Source organism: Siphateles boraxobius, unplaced genomic scaffold, assembly GCF_051911475.1.
Source record: "Siphateles boraxobius isolate OS27281-9 unplaced genomic scaffold, OSU_SipBor_1 32, whole genome shotgun sequence".
NCBI classification, from domain to species: domain Eukaryota; kingdom Metazoa; phylum Chordata; class Actinopteri; order Cypriniformes; family Leuciscidae; genus Siphateles; species Siphateles boraxobius.
Genome location: NW_027508942.1, coordinates 1,303,038 through 1,325,479, shown reverse-complemented (window position 1 = coordinate 1,325,479; position 22,442 = coordinate 1,303,038). Strand labels below are relative to the sequence as shown.

General features: G+C 40.3%; 1 protein-coding gene across 4 annotated transcripts; it reads right to left on the bottom strand.

Annotated features, from left to right (window-relative positions):
- Positions 1 to 21: 21 nt before the first annotated feature.
- On the bottom strand, positions 22 to 21,483 carry znf710a (zinc finger protein 710a). Of its 4 annotated transcripts, none has more exons than XM_077194435.1 (5): positions 20,076 to 21,483; positions 4,183 to 5,712; positions 2,528 to 2,719; positions 2,239 to 2,413; positions 22 to 1,877 (listed from the first exon to the last, which is right to left on the bottom strand). In XM_077194435.1, exons 1-5 carry the CDS (start codon positions 20,100 to 20,102, stop codon positions 1,717 to 1,719), a joined length of 2,085 nt encoding a protein of 694 aa, XP_077050550.1. In that variant the 5' UTR covers positions 20,103 to 21,483; the 3' UTR covers positions 22 to 1,716. The 4 variants fall into 4 exon arrangements, with proteins under 4 accessions (XP_077050550.1, XP_077050548.1, XP_077050547.1 ...); XM_077194433.1 differs by having other exon boundaries at positions 4,153 to 5,712; positions 20,076 to 20,131; XM_077194432.1 differs by lacking the exon at positions 20,076 to 21,483 and adding an exon at positions 7,715 to 8,205 and having other exon boundaries at positions 4,153 to 5,712.
- Between the last annotated feature and the right edge of the window lie 959 nt (positions 21,484 to 22,442).

Genomic DNA, 22,442 nt, shown 5'->3' with positions numbered 1-22,442 from the left:
TTGTTTATCACACTCCACACATTTAAAGGTAAATAAATGTATTAATTTACAGTAATGTCCAGAGCACAACGTTTAACAGACATGTATCAACATCATATTTCACATCAGTGTGCAACAAAATAATTGAAAGCTTATACATAAATCTCCTTCCTAGCTTGGAGCTAACAAGCCAAAATGCAAGGACACGACAATTTAAAACAATAAAAATGCATCAAATCTTTCACATTAACATTTTGAGTTTCTTAGCTAGATGGAGAATACATGGTGAATTTCCCCAATCATTTTCTGCTGGGTCTTGAGCCCTGTCACATGTCGGCAGACTGTCGTTCATCACTCTGGAGCGCTGTGCCGGCATGATGGATGAGACACTCTCTTGCACACACAAGGGCAGTTCATATTTTTGTCCAGTGTTTTTAGGGCATCCTCTTCAAAATTCAACCAGTATTGGTGACTTTGTGAAAGATGCAGTACATGTTACAAGGTTTTATGTCATTAAAATGGATGCAAAATTGGATGAAGTTTGGAATAAGGCAGTATAGTCCACACCAAAAAAAGTTATGCTAGATCACCTTTTAAAAAATAAAATGAATTTAGCCCACGTAGTTAGCTGGTACATAGTACAAGAACACAGTAGTAAAGAACAGATTGCAAACTAAAAAGACAGTTCAGATATTTATGAAGATAAAATATTTAAGTTTTTCTTTCTGACGCATGGCTCTGAAATATTGAACGCTTTAAAGGGACAAATCTTAGTATTACATTCATCAAACTAAAGATGGAAAAATATATATATACTTTAGACAGAAGATTCTTGTAATTGAGAGATGATGGACCAAACAATGCACTTGGGTAAATAATGCAATTATGCTCAAATTTAACTAAACCCATGACTTAGCTTCTATATTTTAAATTTTAAATAAAATCTGCCCATCTGGAACATTGGCAATGTATTTACACTTGTGAATGCCAAGAAACATTGAACAATAAATACTATTTGCAATAATGTTAAAACAAAGAAAAATATCCAGAAGGCCATACAGTGATTAAATGCCAAAAAAAAAAAAAAATAGGCACTGAAAAACCTTTCCAGTAACTATCAATCCACTATGAGCTACACACATATGCCCATTGATAAAAAAAAACTGGAGAAGAATCTTAACAAAAAGTCACAGTAAGCTTAACTAAATCCTGGGGAAGTTAACATGTAATGAGACCTATTTGCACTTTATCAGCTTTGGTTAAGTCCTATTAAGTGGTATCTAACTTGCTGGACAGTAAAACCACCAACAAGATCAATGGTCTAAACAGCAGTCTTAATTTATCGGTTTAAAGGAGCTGTGGATTGTCTGTATAGATTAAGTGCTTTCTTATATCGTTTCACTGCCCCATTGAACGTAGCTCAGAAATTATACACTTCTTAAGAACTGCATTCTGTAATGGGGAAAAAGTGGAACATTTGTTTCAAAAAGAACAGCACCTACACACATACAGTCCTTTATTCTTCAGGATAGTCCCTAATGTAAAATGACATTGTTAAAATGAAGCTTCAATCGGCTATCACTTTAGTTTCACAGACCCAAAATGGGCTCCAGTGCACATCCACTTCACGGTGGCTAGTTCCTCACTGGCTCCTATCAGAGCCCAGAGTGCTACTGAAATGACCATTGCAGTCTTTTTCACCCCCTTACACCACACTTTAGTGTCTCAGTCTGCTGCTTAAGTCGTGTTGTAGCGAGCAGCAACCTTGGTGTAGTTGTAGTAGCTAATTTTGGCGAGTTTTGCCAAATCCTGTGCGTTGTTGCTGGCTAGATTTTCCCTCTCACTGTAATCAAAACTCTCCTCGTAATCTTCCTGACCCTCGGCATCAGGCAGGGCATCTGAGGAAGAAAATACACAAATATAAGCTTCAACACTTCTTTTTGTCACAACATATACACAATATGTGAATTCAGGGGGTTAACCAATACTTTATAATTTCATGAAATTAAATCACAGACAAAAACCTCTGAATCAGTCTAATATACATCACAAGCCGTGGCACTTTTATTTACACTAGATAGCAAACTTTTACTAGCATTGGCATTTACTTTTTTCAAATTCCACTCTATAAACCCACAGAAAGGAGAAGCAGATCTATAAACCTCAAGGCTATTTCTATCCTGTCATTTCTAATCTTCTATAACATTGAGAACTGCAAGTCATAAGTAAGTATAATCTGAGGTATAATTTGCATGTTACCTTGCCCTTCATTTGAGGTGTCCAGGATTCCATGTTTCACCTTCATGTGTCGACTTAAGTTGCCCTTCAAATTGAACTTGCTGCTGCAGTAAAGACACTTGAAGGGTTTGCTACCTGCATGAAGGTGCATGTGACCCAGCAGGTTATACATTCTGTTGAAGGACTTCCCGCACACCTACAAAAAAAAAGTAACTATTAGATGTCTATGTTTGATTCACAGCCATATCAAGTAGAAAAATATAGTCTCCAGCAGGGTTATACGGTGCATGGAAGAGTTCTTCGTACCCACCTTGCACTTAAAAGGTTTCACAGGCAAGTGGACAATCATGTGCGTTTTAAGCGTCTGCTTCTGAACAAAGGTCTTGAAGCAGATGTGGCACTGGAAAGGGCGCACACTGGTGTGAATCAGCATGTGTCGTTTCAGGTTGGCAGAAAGTGTGAACTCACGAGAACACACGTCGCATTTGTATTCCTTCATACCCTGAGAGAGAAAGACAACGGCAATATACTTAGATATGATTCCATTGCGACCATCACTTTAAAAAGTAGCTTTTGTAATTTGCGGTACATTTTTTTAAATTCATTTTTGAGAGCAGGAGAAAAAATGATTTATCACTGGCATCAGCTGAATGTTAAAAAAAAGGGGTTAGTTGTCATAAGCACAGCTGAATTCATCAGCAGGGTGCCTGTCTTGCTTGCTCACTAGAATTCATAATACAGAGCAAGATACTCACGCATACATACTTTATTAACTGTTGTTATCGCAATGGTGCAGGGTAAATAGATGTGAATACGCTGCAGTGTGAGCTCTGATGCTCCACTATGCTAAAACATTAACAAATGAAGAGGGTTAAACATTCTCTCGCCTTAACAATTTGACTATTCAGTGAACACTTCCAGTGTATCCAGGGAATACTGCTGTCCTAACATACTGTATATGCAAACATCCTTTCCATTTCAGAATGTGCACGAAGAACTACACTGAATCTACACTACATGGCCAGTGCATGCGCTACCCCTTATAATCAGTGTGTTTGGTCCCTCAATTTCAGTTAAGACAATTCTAGAGAACTATGTGCATTCACCTTTGTAGTAATAGTTTAGGGAAGGCCCCAAGGTCCCGACGTTTGTGTGCAATAATTGTGGTTTCTTGTGATGCTGAAGAACTTGACTAGCCACAAAACTCAGATCTGAACTCTGACCGGGCCACATCACCCAACATCAGCACCTGATCTCACTATGCTCATGCCTGAATGGTATCAATTTCCTTTATTCGTGTTGCAACATCTAGTGGAAACTCCCTATTATTGGCAATTATAAAGCACATACAGGTGCAGTATTCAGGTGTCCATTTTCTTTTGGCCTAGTGTACCCAACTAACTGAAATCACCCAGTGTTTTCATTCAGTCATTATCTCTAATGGCAATATATCTAAAAATGGATTCCAAACTAGACAACTATAGCTGAAAAAAAGGACTAACTGCTGATATGTTGTTTGTTTATAACCCTGCTGACCTGTGACACATTCTGTTTACTGACACTGCAGTCATTGCGAGATGAATCATACTCATGGAGAGTGAGAACTGAAAAGAGGAAGTATCAGCATGTGAGACACACTTCACTGAACAAAGCACACTCAAAACAAAACAGCTCCATACTAGTGCAAAGCGACAGAGAAACGGGACGAGTTAATGGCAGTATTGGATGGCTGGAAGGGACTGACAGAGACAGCTCCATTTACACTGAAACTTCTTCTGGCAATACCCGAGACACAGCTGAAGATGACACAATAACCTATGGATTTATGGGAACATGTAGATGTAGGCAATGTAGGTGGGATCTGAAAGTCACTGGGGAGTCATTTCTAATAGGACGGTTGTGGGAAGATTACAAAAACTAATGAGGTGTAAGTACCTTGTGTTTGAGGGCCGGCTGTGTCAGTACCTTGTGTGTAAGCATGTGCTGTTTCAGGTGGTGGATCTGCACGAACTCCATGCCACACTCCGAGCAGACATAAGGCCGCACGTTCTGGTGCTTCATCAGATGGTTCTGGAGCTGGCTACGGTAGGCGAAGGACTTGTGGCATTCGGTGCACTGAAAGGTGGTCGGGCCCTGGTGGCTGACTTGGTGGCGCTTGAGGTGTGCGTGAGTGGGGAACTCCATGCCGCACTGCGTGCAGACGTGACAGTGGCCGCTCTCGTGTTTATTCTCATGAGTACGCAGCTCACTGGGGTAGGCAAAGCCTCGGCCGCAGAAGCGGCAGCTGTATGGCTTGACGTCGCTATGCTGCAACATGTGCCGTTTAAGGTGACTGGTCTGAGTAAAGGCCTTCTTGCAGACGGTGCACTTGTGCGGCCGCGTGCCCTGGTGCGTCAACAGATGTGTCTGAAGGTGGCTGGGCTGCTTGAAGAGCTTTCCACAGTGAAGACATTCATGTGGCTTGATGCCATTGTGACCGAGGATGTGTGTAACCAGGTTGTACTTTGAAGTGTAGGACTTTTCACACATGCGACACTTCCAGCGTTTCAGGCCTTCGCCCACATCCACACAGTACGATTCGTCGATTTGAACGTTGATATCTAGACGGTCGATTTGCATCCGTCTACCCAAGGAGTTCTCGCCCTCCGTCCACCCAATGGCCTGGCCACCCTCCTCGTAATCTCCCGGGAGGCCCATCTCAGCAGCCTCGTATGCTGTCACGCTGGACTCATAGTAGCGCCTCATTGCTGGGCTCACATCCTCCTCTGTAGTTTTCAGGTTCAGTGCTTTCTCCTCTACTTCCTCCTCCTCTTCTTCTTGTTGTTCCTCCTCCTTTCCCTGCCCTTCCTTGAGGGACTCCACCAATGCCTTTCCACGCCCCACAGGGCCTTGACACTGAGTCTCAGAGTCTACCTGTTGGATGGCTGGCTCCCTCGAGGAATCTGGGTAGCCTTTGTTACACTGCTCTTCTTTCATTGGCACTCTTTGAGGTGCTAGGTCCAACACTTCTGGCTCATTGTCAGTTTGCTGGGGCTTCGAGAGATAACAGGGACTAGAGAACTCAGGCTTCTCTCCTTTCACCTGATTCAATGTGTCCAGACACCTCTCCGTGGACTGCTCCGGTTCTCCTTCACTCAAGGGCCTCTTGGTCCTCCCGCGGGGCCCCGGTCGCCTGCGCTCTGCCCCGTAGAGCCCTTCTGGCCTCCTGTTCTCCCCGTGAGGCTCGGACAGATAGTCTCCATTGGCTCCAATTAGCTGATCTGCATATTCATACTCCATTGATTCTGCAGGGGGAGCAGGGCCTTCACGTCCCTCTCCCGTGTAGAAACCGTTTGGGGCAATTGTGGCTCCGAAGATTTCGTTCTGAGATATGAGGCCCAGCACAGCAGCCTGGGCCAGGGACAGAACCACCACCGGGTCAGTCTGTGTGCTGACATCCACCGCATGCTCCATCACTTTAGAATAGCAGCGGACCAGAGGAACCTCCTGTTCTTCCTGTCAATAGAAAGAACAACAGGTATTAGCAATACTTCATGAAATCAGAATCAGTGTATAAATCTGTTATTGCAAACGTCAATACAGTACACTCGTAGCAACAAAGTCTGGCTAATGCTGTCATGGCAACAGTGTCACTACAATAGCAACAAAGTCAGTGCAACAGCGTCACATCAACATGAGTGTCAGAACAACGAATTTGACTGATGCAGGGCAACAAATAAAAGCTGTTTGGATAAGATTTGCTTTAGAGCTAAATGACAGCTCAGTCAGATCAGGCATTTTCTGGAAACATGGCAGAACTGTTTTTCTAGAACCTTTCATCTACCTTTTTTTGTCAAATAGTGAACATTCTCATAAAGAAAGATAATTATACTATATATAAAATACACATTTTATAATAATCACAGCAGTAAGCAAGAGACATATTCTGACAACGCCTTGCCTCCGTGTCCACAAGAGATTTCTTTAGATAGAAGAGATAAGACAGATCTGTTCAAGCGCCAAGCTTCCTTCCTTCACAGTCTTTAAAAGGACACGAAGCACAAAGAGTGACTGGGTCCGAGCGGGAAGTCTACATCCGTGGACTATCCACAGCATTTCCTGCGAGGTCAAGCGCTGCCACGGCTGACTATGAAAAGGCTGGACAGTGAAGTTTTAGCAGTACCAGCAACATAAGTGAGTCCATATATTCACGGACTTCAGAGATTGGCTGAAGCCAAAATGATTCAGTTCGTTCCTTTGTGGCTGATGATTATGTTACTTACATATGGATTAATTAAGGACAACTCGGTTGAACTCTTAGCTCAGGTCAATTTACCACACCTCTGTTCTAGATTACCAGAATCCTCAAATAACTGTCATGATGTTCACACAAGTAATTGTGTGTGCGCTCAGAAAGTCATTAACGTACATTATCACCTCTAACGAGCTGGTACCTTGATTTGTGCTGAATTGAAAACCATGAAATACGGATTTCAGCCTGAGCAAAAACAAGGGAAAGAGGGAGGGAGAGACTGAAAGCTGTAAAACAGAGGAAGAGAGAAAGACAAGCAGAGGCAGAGAAAAGAAAACGAGAAGTGGGTGGGGGGGCAGAGTGAGAGAGAGAGAGTGAGAGAGAGAGAGAGAGAGAGAGAGAGAGAGAGAGAGAGAGAGAGAGAGAGAGAGAGAGAGAGAGAAATGAGAAGGGGAACCTGGATGCCCTGATAACCATGTCATTTATAATTACTGCTTTTAAAGCAGTCAGACAGAGGGAGGGAGAAACAGACAGAAAAAAGAGTGAGTGAGTGAAAAAGGGTGATTGAGGAAGCAAGTGAAAGAAGGAAGAGAGAGGAAGGAGGGGAACTGGGGGATGAGAGATAGAATGAGTGAGGGAGGGGGGTGAGGAAAGAAAGATAAAGAGAGATAAAGAAAGAGTGAGAGGAAAAGAAGAGGGAGAGGGGGGGCAGTGGGGGATGAGAGACTAAGAGAAGCTGAGTGAGTGAGAGAGTACAACAGAGAGATAAAGAGTGAGGGAGGGGTGTGGGGAGTGAAAGACTGAAACTAAGAAGGAGACAGAAAGAGAGAGAAAAGAGAAAGAAGGAGGGAGGGAAAAGGAAAAAGAAGTGTTAAGACAGAAAGACAAATGAAAGAGCCAGTCGGGCAAGATAGCAGCCGTGACTGTATGAGGAGAGCTGAAGTGAATATAAAAATAGATTAAAAAATAATTAAAAAACCGCTAGCTAGTATAATAGAATAAACCTGTGTGTGTTTGTGAGTGTGAGAGATAGAAAACAAAAGAAATATACTGCATTCAAGGTAGAGAGACAATAGAGGCTAGAACTGTAAAAAAGAGAAAGGTTAAAGTATAAATGACACTCTTGCAGTATTCTGTGAGAGAAAAAAGTTACTTCATTTCCACAGTTCAGTTTCAAACTTTAACACAGCAATTAACCAACAGCTAAAGTCAATATATCAACACAAGTCGCTTCGGGTAGCATGTATGTTTGGGTTGAGCACTCACCACATTACTCCTGGTGTGATGTTTGAGATGTTTCAGGGACCTCATCCTTCAAGAGAAGTGAGAGGGGCAAAAAACACCAGCTCCTATTTATAACTGCGAGAGCGAGAGAGGGGCGGAGCCAAACTCATCCTCCTCCCACTGTTGCTGTTATCAGAACTGACTGTGCCTGCCTCTCGCACGCATACACACACAAACCTATTCCTTCCATTCTCTTTCTTTCTTTCCGTCTCTCTGCCCTCCCTTCCTCACACACCCCCATCTCTTTCTCCTTTCTTTCTTTCTTTCTCTTTCACTCTCTCGCGCATTCACTATCTCTCTTTCTCACGCACACACTCCATACGGCGTGACCCTTGAACAAACATATTTCTCTCTTACTAACAAAAGCTCACTTCTCCGCACATTTACGTCCTCTCTTCACTTTAGAGATGATCGCAAACATGTTTCAAGCCGGCATGTGCACGCGCGCACACACACACAAACACACACACACTGGAGGTGTGTCTGTCGGTGTCAGACAGACAGTGAGTGAGATATGCTGAAATGTTTTCCGGGAGGAGTTCTACAGGTCTGTTTATTTGCGCATCTCAAATAATTAAGCCGCAAGACGCCTGTGCAATGTCTGAGAGCCAGTGCGCACAAAAAATGAGTGACAAAAGAAAGAAAAGGATAAAGAAAAGCAGTTTGGAAAGAGAGGGAGGGAGTGAGACAGACATGGGGGAGAGAGAGAATAAGAGGAAGAGGGAGGGGGACTGAGACAGAGAGGTATAGAGAGAAAAGGGAAGGGAAGGGAAGGGGGGTGAATGGGAGAGAAATAGAAAGAGAGAGAGAGAGAGCGACAGAGAGAGAGAAAAGAGGTGGGGGAGGGCGAGAGAAGAAGAGAATGCAGCAAAAAAGAAGGAAGAGAGGAACTGGGGGAGGGAGAGCAAAGCATAAGAAAAGATGAAGTCAAAGAATAGAGAGAAAGACAGAAAGAAAGAGAGAAGAGGGAGGGAGAACGCTCGAGGAGGGGGGGGGGGGACTGAAAGAGAGATAGAAAAAGAGAATGCAGTGAAAGAGAGAGTTTCAGCAGCCTGTGAAAGAGATAGTGAGGGGGGGGGGGGAGAAAGGGGGGATGGTGGAGTGTGAAAATAAAAAAGAGGAGTTCATCAGCAAGAGAAAAAGAGGGGGGGGGGGGAGGGGGGAGCAGGGGAAAAGAGAGGAAAAGCAGAAAGGAAAGATATTAACTATTGAAGTTCTGGTTTCCTCTGTCAGGCTACCTGCCCGCTCCGTTGCTGAGGTGTTCCCGCTCATCCTCATTACGGAAAAGGTATGGGATTACTCTAACACTTCCTGTGAGCTTATTAACGTCAGGATATAGGCTGGCCGTCCCACAAAAGAGCCTCTATTAGGAACACACCTGAGTGAAGGACTGTGCTGTATACCGTCAGTGAGTGAGAAGAGTGGAGGACATTTTTCATCAGTGAGCAGGAAAGGGCAATCCATGAAGGAGAGAGAAAATCAAGCATTGTAGGAGAGTCACTATATGTGCGTCTGAGTGAGAGAAAGATGTGTGTGCGTGTGAGAGATCGTGAGAGGAAAGGAGGGAGGGAGGGAAAAGAGAAAGGACAGGCAGAGAGAGAGAGAGATAGAGAGAGCGAAGGGAAACAGACAGAGATAAAGAGAGATTGAGGGAGGGTGTGAGTGAGGGGGAGAGATAGCAGGAAGTTGAGAGAGCGGGTGAGGAGAGAAAATAGAAAGAGTGCAAGGGAAGAAACAAAGAGATAAGACGCAATAGACAAAGAATCCACATGGAAGAAGAAACGGCCAGTAACGTTAAACAACACAGAGCTGTCTGCCTGTGGGGAAAACGAAGAGGGGGAAGACAACAAAAGTTAGGGGGGAAAGAAAGATATACGCTAGCTGGAATACTCATCCAGGCCTATAGGTTTTCTCCTCCCTTAAAAGAAAAAAAGAGGAAGAAAGAAATAGCTTGAAACTTGTCCTAACCTCATTTGCCCAGAAGTATCAAACTTGTGTGAACCAGTCCTCACATACACACACGCGCACACACACACACACGCGCACACGCAGGGAAGAATACATGATGAATAACAAACGCCTACTAGTTTCTTCTGCATGTGTGTGTCTGCGTTTGCTTCTCCACAGGTTTGTGTAGCTGTGTTTTAGAGGGGTGTGTGGTTTGGGAATCCATACAGGTTTTACAGACACGTGTGTGTGTGAGCATATCGCATGACACTTGTACTTGTGGTTTGTGTGTTTTTCTTCTGCCTGAAGAGAAGCAATAGGGAACTTTTGTCTGCATTGTTTTCTGTGGCAGTGTGAATGTATGATACTGAGGGAAGTATGAACCGGTTGGGTTAGTGGCTGAGATCTAACTGGGATGTATATGAATGTGGTTGTTCCTGATTCCCAAAAGCTTGACCTGAGCAGAGATGCGGCGGGGAAACTCGAACCATTCTCATTATGACGTAATGAAGATGAAGGGGTGTTGCACAGCACAGCAATAAGAAGTTATCTAATTCTTAATTTTATTTATTTTTTGTGGGAGAGATGAATTCAAAAGTAGAGTGTGGGGTAAACTGTGCCATTTTTATGGAAGTTGTCCTCAAATACATCAAATATTAATACATTAAATATATTTTTTCAGGATGTGATCTCAATTGAAATGCAAAAAAATGTGACCTAAGATATTTTACTTCAAAAAAATGGTAGCTGTATCATTTCAAGCGGTAAGTTGAATCATCAGGGACCAACCCAGGGACATGTGAACAATTTACATTTCAAATAAAAATGTGAACATAAACAAGAAAAAAAGTCTTATTTTGATGCACATTATTCACATTTTTTAAAGAGAGGCAGGAAAAAGTTTAATATTCTGAATATTTCAATGTAGTAATAATTTTCAACATTTCGTATAAAAGTATTTGAAAGAGTAATAATATTTATAATAGTTATTCCAGCATTTGGAGACAGTATATCCTAAACTGTCACGTTTTACCCCACAGGTACCATTTTGGGAAAACACTGCATTTACAGTAATATTTCATGACTAAACGATTACATGGTTTTATAATAGAAATTCACAAACATAAGATGTGTGTAATTGACATGAAGTGCCTTTAGAAAAGTGATGTGTCATGTGATGTGACGAGCTAAACTACATTTTAAAATGCATGTTGCTAATTATTATGCTTGCAGCTTTTAATATATCATTTTTAAATGAGAGATGATGAAATATATTTGAAAATTCTGTTATCACACCACAGGACCTTCTAAAAAGAACTAGTGAAGGCAAAAATGTGTTTAGAAATGTAAAATAAATAAATAAATAAAGGTGAATCATTTACACAATCATTTACATTTGAACAAATACTGATGTTGGTTAAAAAAAGGCTCATTGATACATTATGTGTCAACTACCCATATACACTACAATTCAAAAGTTTTTTTTCTGTAAAGAAATTATTATTTTTCCAGCAAGGATGCATTAAATTGATCAGAAGTGACAGTGAAGACATTTATAATGTTACAAATTATTTCAATGTCAAATATAGGCTGTTCTTTTGAAATTTCTATTAATCAAATCCAGATTTTTTTATATATGATGATTAAACAAAAAAGCAGTACAGCTGTTTTCAACATGAATAATAATAAGAAATGTTTATTGAGCACCAAAATTAGCATATATATTAGAATGAACCTGAAATCGCAGTGACACTGAAGACTGAAAGCTGAAAATTCAGCTTTGCATCACAGAAATGAATTATATTAGGAATTTATTTGATATACTATTTTTTTATTTTTTATTCGGGACAGTGCACATTAATGAACAATTTAACATTTCTGTACAGACTGTAAATGAGCCAGGTTATAGCATAAATGCTAATTTTCACCTGTAGTCCCGAGGCAGGAAGACAATATATGTATATATATATGAACATTATTTTAAATTGAAATAATATTTTTCAATATAACTGTTTTACTGCATTTTTTTTTATCAAATAAATGCAGCCTTGGTGAGCATAAATGAAGTCTAAAAAAAGAAACTTACAAACCCCCAAATTTTGAGATCTGGTTTTACATAATTTTACCTGCCATGTAGATAATTCACTTATATATAAACGCCTATAAAACATAAACAGACGATTTACTTTCAAAATTTTTGCTTTCTAAATACTTGAAGACAAAAACCATGCAGTTGCTCATATTTAACGAGGTGGCCCATCTTACCCCACTCCTCTACAATGCTGTCATGTTAATCGAAACATGTCTCCGTGATAAATGATCTGTTCAAACGGTTCAAATATGGGCAGAACCGAACAAACATGAATTAGCACGAAGCCAGATCATCACCTGTCATCCAAGCAACGGGATCATTACTCTGTGCTGCCGTGAGATTGCGTTCAGTGGAGATCTTGTGGGGTGTTAAAGCACATACAAGCCAGCCTTCAGCTCCCCCCATCTGAGCCCAGAACACACACCAGCACTGCCACTCATTAACCACAGAAACTCAATGGACATAACCTTTGACCCCAAACCAGACATAACTGCCAGCAGTTAGTTCCTTTCTAAATTAACTTCTAAATCATTTGTCCACTTGTGTGAACGTGTTATGAGGTCGTTTATCCAAACACTGAGTCTTAATTTCATTCACGGAAAGTTGCGTCTCGGCCCTGATGATCCTGCTCTCTTGATTTCAATGTTTGTGTATTTCCATTGTGGCTCGTCCGAGAAAATCGCACTCAGATATGCACACACAAGCACAAACACAGAAGATGCAAAGAAGAGAGGCTCTCCAAATCCTGAATAAAAGATTACCCCCCTCATTCACCACGGCGGTTACAGATAAAATGTTGGACAGAATATTGGGCAAGAAAATGTTTCTGCCGAGAGGAAATAGAGTGAATAGAAAAGAGAAAGACAGTTGAGGGAGGAGAGCATTCAGCACAGGATATAAAAGGAACAGAGAGAGAAAAGAAAGAGGAGAGTGGGGGAGAGAGAGAGAAGAAGAGCGAGAGAAGGAGAAAGAGGAGAGAGAGAGAGAAGGGGGAGGGAGAGTGAGCGCGAGAGAGAGAGAGAAACAGAAAGAGGAAAGGGAGAGAGACGGTGAGAGAAAGACAGGAGAGAAGGGGGAAGGGAGACAGAAAGAAAAAGAGACACACAAGAGACTAAAAAAAACACAGAATAATAATAAAAAAGCAGCAGCAATGTCTGGCTTGGGCTCCATGAAGATAGACTAATTTGAATGAACATAGGCTATATTGTATGCATGTGAATGAGGCGGGAGTCCACACCCTGCAAACCTCAGCTGTGAAGGCACAAGTTCATTGTGTCAGGCCTAGAAGCATTCAGGAGCCACTCCTCTGCATGTGTGCGTTTCCCTGCGGTCTGAGGTTAGGAGGTCAAAGCCTCGACTGGGAACAGTTGCCTCCTGCCTCCCGCGCCGTTTCATCTCATAATCCTGCTAATGGCAGTTAAATGGACTGACGGCACGAGTCTGGCCGCCTAATTTCACATCCAATTTCATTCGGCCTGCGCTCAAACGAAGAGGCCTGTAAACACACGCGGGTCTGACGCCTGACCGTAGCCGAAGTCTCGTTTGCTTGTTCTCATAAATAGCATGGAAAAAGTGTCCGTCCTTCCTCTCGCTCGCGCTCTTTTGTATTTCTCCCTCACCTCACGGTAACAAATTTCGACCTGAATTACTTTTTCTTTCTCCCAAGTTTCATTCTTTTAAATCAAAACCCCTTTGTCTCTCTCTTCTTTTGTACCTTCTTCTTGTTTCCATGGTTACCCCTCTCTCTGCGCTGTACACTATCTATCTCTCCCTCCGTTTCCCTCTGTCTCTCTCACTCTGTTCTTATCTTTCTCATTTTGCTTTCATCTCTGCCTCCCTTCCTCCTGCTTTATCCCACACCCTCCTCACTCCGGCTTTTATCTCTTTTCACTTTCATCTGTCTTTCACCTTTCTCTCCCCTTCAAGCCTGCCATTCCATCATGCTGTTTTTTTTCCTGTTTCTTACTTATGAAGAGTGAGAGAGAAAGAGAGAGAGAGAAAAAGTTTCATCTGTTGCCCTATCAATTCTGCATTTTTAATCACTTCCATTCGTCCAATTCCCGGTTTCCTTTCCAATGGCACAATCTCTCATTTACATGTGTGCTAGACAGAGTGGTCAGTTCTTTAATGCGCATCCCTGGGCTGCTTCTCTGTTCTTCAAGCTTTCCGAAGGTCTGGCGTGAAAAGAATTGCAGGATGAATCAAACTGGTTATCGCGTGTCTTCATCTCGCTACGGTTACTTCAGCATGGTGTAGATGTCTATGTGATGTGTTTAAAGTCAAAGTCAACTGTTTGCAACCCATTTCGCTTTCATAATGTGATGCATTTCTGAGTGAAATGGGATAATTAATGAGAAAGATATAGGATGGGACATTGAGAATTGATTGGATTGGATACAAGAATTACATACTTAAGTAGCTATTTGGATATTGGTTTGTGGTCTTCAAATCAAACTTATGTCTTCAGCCGACACCTGATATTAAGATGCATATTGGTCGATCGGATCACAAGTGGACGATGCTAAATACAGGTGTAAACGTGGTCTAAAATGATTTGAGCTTGTCCACTTTCGACCACTTCCAGAAGGAGTCATTTGACCGGATTGCTTTCGTAGTGTAAACACTCATGGGGTCGAATGCGTTCGAACAGCCACAAAAGACGCCTCCGTCTACTGACCTAATGCATAAACATTAAGTGCGCTAGCCAGACGGGATTTAAACTTTGTCAGCTGAAGACATAAGTTTGGATTGAAGACGAAAAATGTCCCAAGCACAATGTTCTCTCATCATTCCTGATTTCTAACACGCACTCACAGCGTTTGTCACAGTCTCGTGGCTATCAGAGAAAAAAGAAAGACTGTCATCTCCGATCGCATTCATATGTAAATTGTGAGAGTTTATTTCGTCCATTAGATTGAAAGATCTGAAAAAGCCCATACATTTACCCGCCCATAGTCATAGACACTACCCTCAAAGAAACCGGAAAAGAAGTGGTTGAAAGACGGAGTAAAAGACCAGGTGTAAACGGGTCTGCGTCTCCCTCGTCTACTTGTGATCCGATTTACCAAAACACATCTTAATACCAGGTGTAAAAAGGGCCTTAGTGATGTCAGTGGAAATGTCATTTCAGGAGAAGAGCAAGTTGCTTACAGATTAAGAAGGGGGTGTCAGGAATTGAGAAATCAGACATATAAAAGGTTGTATAAAAGTTTCAGAACTCAAAACTTGCCGAAATAACTCGTTTCAGATTTTGTCTCAGTATGACATCATAGACAGCCTCAGCAGAAGATCAGCGCCCACTTCTACATCATTGCCAAGTCTTTGCATTGCATTCCTTGTGATCCCAACATTAGGAAAACGTGGATAAACTTTATTTTTAACAAAGTTCAATATTGCGACACTGTTCATTTGTTCGTGTCATTTTACTGAGGATTCGGTTTTCAACAAGTCAGAGCGACATAGGCTTTTCAGAGAGGCTGAAAATAAAAGATGATGCAGTGCTGACTATATTGGATCTGAGATCTGACAGTAATTTTGGAATGTTTTACCATGTCTATTGCTTTGTCTGTTACAGATCATTTGATATGCACTCACTTTATTGAAAATGATGAACGATGAATATAAGGACAACAGTGTAACAAACGATGGAACAAGAAACACCGTAAGTTATCCTTCGTCAACCATAGCTGTGGTAAATCCAAGTATTTAAAATTCATTTGCCACAACCAAGACTTCTTAAACATATGTAATACGCATAAATGTTTCACAGTTGGCAAATGTACTGTGTAACGAGTTTCTGTAGCATCATCATTTAAACACTAATATAATATAATAACTAACTCACAAATACATAAGGAAAAAATATAAATAAAGATGATTGATAAAAAAAGCAGTCGCATACTGAAGTATCCATGGTACTTGTAGGGTTGTCTTCTGATTCAGGATCAGATTTTAAATTGAAATTATGTACATAGATGAGAAATAGAAATGTATAAACCTTGATATTTTGAACGATCTTGATTCTTAAAATCCCAAAATCGATCTTCTGCTATGTACCAGTGTCTACAGTAAGCAAAGCTTTGTCAGATTCATGAACAAATGACTCTTATGGGCCGGTCCTTGTAATGAATCATTAAAACAAAACAAAAAAAAACTCTTTTAAAACAGATCATTTTACTAAATCAAAAAACATACATCACAGTCAGCATCAGATTCACGAACAAAATACTGTTATGAGCTAGTCTATTTAATGAATCAACTCTTTCATGGGCATTTATGAGTTTAAAATTTTACACAAGGTAATAATAATTGTTTTACAAAAGATATGCTTTTTGAATATTGCTTAAATTGGTATCCACTGAGTTTTTGGTTGTGTTGCTTATTATATTTGTTAAATAAACAGCCATTGAACTGCATAATTTGGTTCCTCTTGTTAGAAGGTTACTTGTAGAATTTTCAGCATTAACTAACAGTGAATTTCTTGCATAAGCAAAATACACAAAATCATTTTTTTGTCTCAAATCAAATTTATCCAGCCCTATTTTTTATTTTATGTTGACTTTAATAACAGAGAGTTAGATTTCTTATGCTTTGTCCCCTCTTGGGTTCCTTCATATCCTTTGCCTATATGTTCCTAGTGAAAACATGCTATGTGGCCTGTCAGCTCAGTGCTGTGATGAAGATGTCCCTTTGAGGCCTAGACACCTCCTATGAGGAGATAACGGTCCTCATACAAAACTGCAGCAGTGACAGCAATATATCAAAACCTCGAGAACAAAGAAAACCAGTGAGACACAATATACCCCTGTACTTTACGTAGGATTATTTAAAATGAGACAAGTTTGCATGCACAGAAAGGCACCTGAGGGTGTTTCATTAGGGCTAAACCGAGTGCTTTATGTAAGTCACTATACAAAACGCACTAAGAGAAAGTCCCTGGCATAGTCTGGTTGAGACTGACTGCAGTAGGAGGAAGTGTTATGCTTGAGATCTGACTGAAACTAACCTCCCTCCCCAGCTCCTTCCCTTTCCCCTTTCCCTTTAAGTACCACAACTATTCAGAAAAGAGAATAAAGAAAACCTGAATAGAGGAAGAGAAGAAATAGAGGTCCCAAAGAGCTAAAGAAAAGCGAGAGAAAAAAAAACAATGAAAAGAGAAACAGGAATGAAAAGCAGCCAGAGAAAGAAAGAGAAGAAAGAGGGACAGCGAGAGGGAGGGGGAGACAGAGAAAAAAGAAGCAGAGCAAAGGCTAGCGCTGAGCGAGAGAGCGAGCGAGAGAGAGAAAGAGAGAAACTGTCTTTTTCCTTTTTTTTTTTTTTGAATATGGATTTAATGGCATAAAATTAATACCACCAGAAAATCTTAACCAGCCTACATACTGACGAAGGCAGAAATGAACCATTTATCTGGTTTAAATGCATTGAGCTATAAAGTCCATCTCGACTACACATCTATCACAAGATTTCATCATACACTTGAAAGATAAATCTGTGGTAAGTTGCAAGGAGGAGGGTTCTAATTCTAAGACCAAAGTCAAAGATTCAGACCACATTCTCTGTCTGTAAGTCTAAATGATTAATTTAGGGTAAGATGGGGGAAATCTGTGCATTTATTTTTTAAATTGTAACATATTTATATTAAGTTTATTATGTGCAGGATGATAATGCATCAGCAAATGTGTTATTAATGGAAATTAAACATTTGTGAATTACTCCACATATATCTAACATACTCAAATCCCACATTAACAAATAAGATACAAAAACCTTTGATATTTGACTAAATAAATAGGCTACTATAGATCACTATTTTCCAGAGACGCAATATTAGTAGTGTTTTGGGGCCTGAAAAAACAACGTTTTGAAATCTGGTTTTAAAGTGCAAGTTTTTGAAAGCGATATTGTTATTATCTCCGTTTAAACTACAAAAATGTGAATTTGTGCAAACGCTGACGTCATGCACATTCAGTCTAGGCGTGTGTTTCGCTAACTACTGACATGCATAATACAGCATTTTTAGTTGTTTTCACACAGATCCATATAATCGTTGTCGTGTAAACATATAAACCTCTGACTAAAACAGTCAACATATTGTCATGACGTTCCAAACCTGTATGACTTTCTTGTGTTTTGCGAAACACACATTTTTCAGTTACCATTGACAAAATAACACATATTTCTCCTTCTCATATTATCTTATTTAATGTTCCACAGAAGGAAGTTATTCAGGTTTGAAACGACATGAGGGTCAGCAAATGATAACAGATTTCCCTTTAAGTGGGCTAACATTTCTATAAATAAAAAAATATAATAATCAAGAATTTATATTCAAATATATGCAGTTTCATCACCAAGCCATTGGATAGTAAGGTAACATTTATCCAAGCTAGCTGGAAAAACTTGTCAACCATATAGTTCTTCTCCTCCTGCCAGCAGACATGTCACGATAAACAATTTGATACTGGGTATCGAAAATGCAATCTGTAATTGCAAACAATGACCTTCCATATACACTCTGGCTATACTGCATGCGACTACCAATAATAATAGATGTTGGGAGATAGACAATGAAGGAGAATTGTACAGTGTGCACTGTGCAGAGCACTACCTGTTTTAGACAAGCAAGGCAGGGCTGTTATCTCCCATACAATCTCACATAACATAACCTAATAAATTATGGACTACTACACGAGATCTCATTGTGTTATGTGTGCGCTGCGGTGCAGGTGATTCTGATATGTGAACGTGGGCTCTAAGGAACCACCCAGAACACTCTAGCAACCCAGAAACTCCCAATGCAACTGTGTAGCAACGTGTACAACCACTGAGAACACGTTAGCTGTCACATAACAATGCCCTGATCACTACACACAACACCGTAGCCTTTTGGCAGAGAGTTTTGCATGGGCAAAACAGCTAACTTAAAAAATGTTCTACCAATCACATCTGGTTCTCTTCTCCACCATGTTGAAAGGTTGTGGGTCAACCTAACTTGGTAACTTGAGTCTCACTCAAGCTTTATTGCTGCCTTTAAGTGCATGTGGGAAGCCAAGTCACACAATTGACAATTCTTATAGACTATTTTTTTTATGGAATATTGCAATGTATTATTTGTGCACATCAATATTTGCACAAAAGTGCCCTCATAATCTTTGATCAAAATAACTTCCCCTTCCTCTTGCAACGACATCTCTTGTCTTCTCAAATGACGTTTTTACTGGCAAGAGGGCGAGACAACCTGTCACTCAACCACAATGATCCAAAGATCCAATCAATTCCCTGATGAAAAAAAAATCAAGTCCCGCCTTACCTTTTTCTTGTTCGAGAAGCCGTTTCACGTGCCACAAATACGTCATAATAGGGAAGAAAAGACTATTGCAACTTTCATTTCATGCTTACTTTAACTTCACAACAGACTTGCTATCCACTCACGAATATAACTTGTGTGCAAATTTGGAATATCACATAAAACATTTGCGAAAAAAGCAGTGTTTCCATCCCATGTGTTCAAGAGAACATAATCATCACTTCCTGGGAAATTGGCACAACATATCTGTTATAAAAATGGAAGTTGCTGAAATCGGGGAAGAAACTGTGGCTCTTTTATCCTATATCATAAATGACTTGCAGAGAGAGCAGACGAAACACAATAAACGCTGTCAAGGTATCTTGCATTTGGATGCTGATGTTTAAGAACACAATCATGTAAGACGCTTCAGGGAGGGAATTAAACCAAATAATCTTTATGACAGACTTTGGCTCAGGCATTATAGAAGAACTAAAACAACATTTGAAATGTGCTATTAAACTGATTAGCTGGTTTGTCAAGTTATCCAATCACTATTGAGGCAAAGTCATGTGAGATTTCTATTGTAGCCTACATCGAGGGATTTATCCTGTAAATGTGTTTATGGGCCCATTGTAGTTTATGGGCATGTCATCTTTTTGGATAAACAATAATCCGTCTCAATTGAGTTTTCTATGCACATTTTTAGAATTTTCGTCTCGATAACAAGGGCATGTGAATAAAAAAACTGTGATGTGTACAGATAAATCATTTATAAGATATACTGCAATATTCCATAAGAAAACAAGAATTGTCCATTTTGATTTCATGGTGACTTTAAACTCAAAACAGCCAGCAAACCAAAACAACTGAACAATGAAATTATTTTTTAATGTTGAGTAGGCATAGCTAGCAACATTATTTACCAAGGCATGGCATCTAAATAATTTATATCCAAAAAGCAAATAGCAAAGTATGGATTATTATGAAACAATTAAATTAAAATTATTAATAATTACCATCATCAGCAGGTTGCTTTCCGCCATCTTAAGTATGGACACGCCACTTCCAACGTCAGACCATAGGTTTAAGTACCATAGTTTGCCGCCACTAGTAAACAGGCCTCATTCACTTGAAGGCACGTGAAGGTAGCAAAAGTGACGAGCCATTAACGAGCACGGACGGATCAGGAAGTCAGTTTTCATCGGCTGTCACCGAGGGATTAAAGGACCTACATGTAAGAACATCAAGATAGTCTTCAAGTTTACTGTATTCTGCGTTGATTTGTGATGAGTTAAACAAACTCAGTCGAATGATTGGCGATCACTCCCCTCTATAGGACAGACTTAGTACTGCAAGATAAAATAGTTCTACACTCTTTTATTATATTTTAAAATAGACATTGCCTGGAAAGACCCTTAAACGCTTTCTTAATAATTTATGTGATTAATCTAACCATTGTTTCATTGACAATTCTGAGGACTTACAACAGTTAAAAGCCGAAGTAAAACGTATTTTACTCTGGTGCAATACTTTACACTGCTCTAATTGACTTTACAATGATCTAAATGCGACGCGCTCGCGTGTGTGTGTGTGTGTGTGAGAGAGAGAGAGAGAGAGAGAGAGAGAGAGAGAGAGAGAGAGAGAGAGAGAGAGAGAGAGAGAGAGAGAGAGAGAAATATGAAGGAGAATTGTACAGTGTGCACTGTGCAAATGTTTTTAGCTCAGTTTTTTATGCTCCATTTGTTTATAAACGTGTCTTGCCACTAGATGGCAGTAGAACATTCCCTGTGTCTTTTATTTAGCTTCTGCATCAAAGTTTGTTATGCTCCTTAAAGCTTGCTTGCTTCATTTTTTCTTTCTATGAGAAGAAACATGCAGATAATTCTAACTAATAATCATGCAGTTCCAGGTCAAATGCATTAAGTGTCTCACTCTCAGTGAGTTGATGAGATAATGTCCTGAGAGATGCTCTGAGATGATCATCTCTGCCTGATGCTTTTTGTCTTGCCGATGGCGGTTTAGATCATTTCCTATCCCGTGTTTCCCATGAGCGCAGTGAGACAGTCCAGGCCTCTGATACTTCTCTGTTTTAAGGCAATGACAGCCTGGAGGTTGAGTAATGGGTAGTCTATATGTCCAGAACCGCAGATGGATCAGCTGTGTGCATGTGTTGAGTCAGTTCTGTCGTCATTTGCTAACTCCCTCTTTCTCTGTACCCCTCATGGGATCATACAGTTGTTCCTCCAGCAGGAATTTCTGGAATCCTGTCCTCATGCTGCTTATGTAACCGAGCCGCTCCTCACCGAACATACAAATAGGGTGCTAGCGGAGGTTCTGAGGGTGAGTAATAAAGTTGAACTGATGTCTTACATGTGTGGAATAGGAAATAAAACAGCTTCCAGATGGAGCCCTACGTCATCAGCTGTCCAAATGCTTGTGTCACAATCTAGTGGTTTTGAGCGGATTCTCCAGGGTTGCGTAATTAAAACTCATAGTTTATATCAAATATTTTAACATCCCCCTTGTTTTCCTTGTCCTTTAGGCTAACAGGGTGTAATCTTTAATGGGAAGTCTCATGGTGCTAATTATCAGTGTAATTGAAGCAACCAGAATTAAATAAGAATCCCTGTGTTGTAGGAATTGCAGTAATACTCTAATATACTGTCAATTGCTTTGTGCTCTCGGGTAACAGGACTAAAGCAAAGGCACATATCTGTGGCACAATTCATGTAGACCCACCTTGACCTGAATAACAAAGTTGTGTTACAAATGTATAGGCTATAAGATAACCAGAGAAATATGCATGCCTTTAGATAGATTTGTTTTATGTTCACTCCTTTCACCACCATGCTCAGGATTTATGATTCAAAGAAAGCTTTATTGGCATGATAAACACAGACAGTGTTCATTGAGGGATTCTGAAACCTGTATAGGAACGAGAGCGGCTTCTACTTGTTCATTGCAGTCCAACAAAACCATGCCAAGCTTTGATTTCTCAGTGTGTCAGCCAAAAATTGCAGCAATTCAAGGAACCCACAGGGCTGTTCATGCTGATTCTGTGCCCTTTCTTACTCGCTGTATGTTTTGAGGAGAAGCTTTGGCCTGAACTTGCATCTCTTATGTTTACACCTTTATTGAGCTGCCTGGATTGAATCCACTATTTTTTAGAAGCATTCTTCAATTCATAAGCCCCTATTAAGCATTTCTCAATCATAACATTTAAGTGTGTTTTTGAGTACAATTTTTGTCCAAGTTTTTTAGAAGGCACTTATCATTGTGCTGCAGGGGATCCATTATTTTTGTTTAAACTAATTTATTGACTTATATGTATATATATATATATATATATATACTGTGTTTGTGTGTTAGTAAAGTAGTTTAAC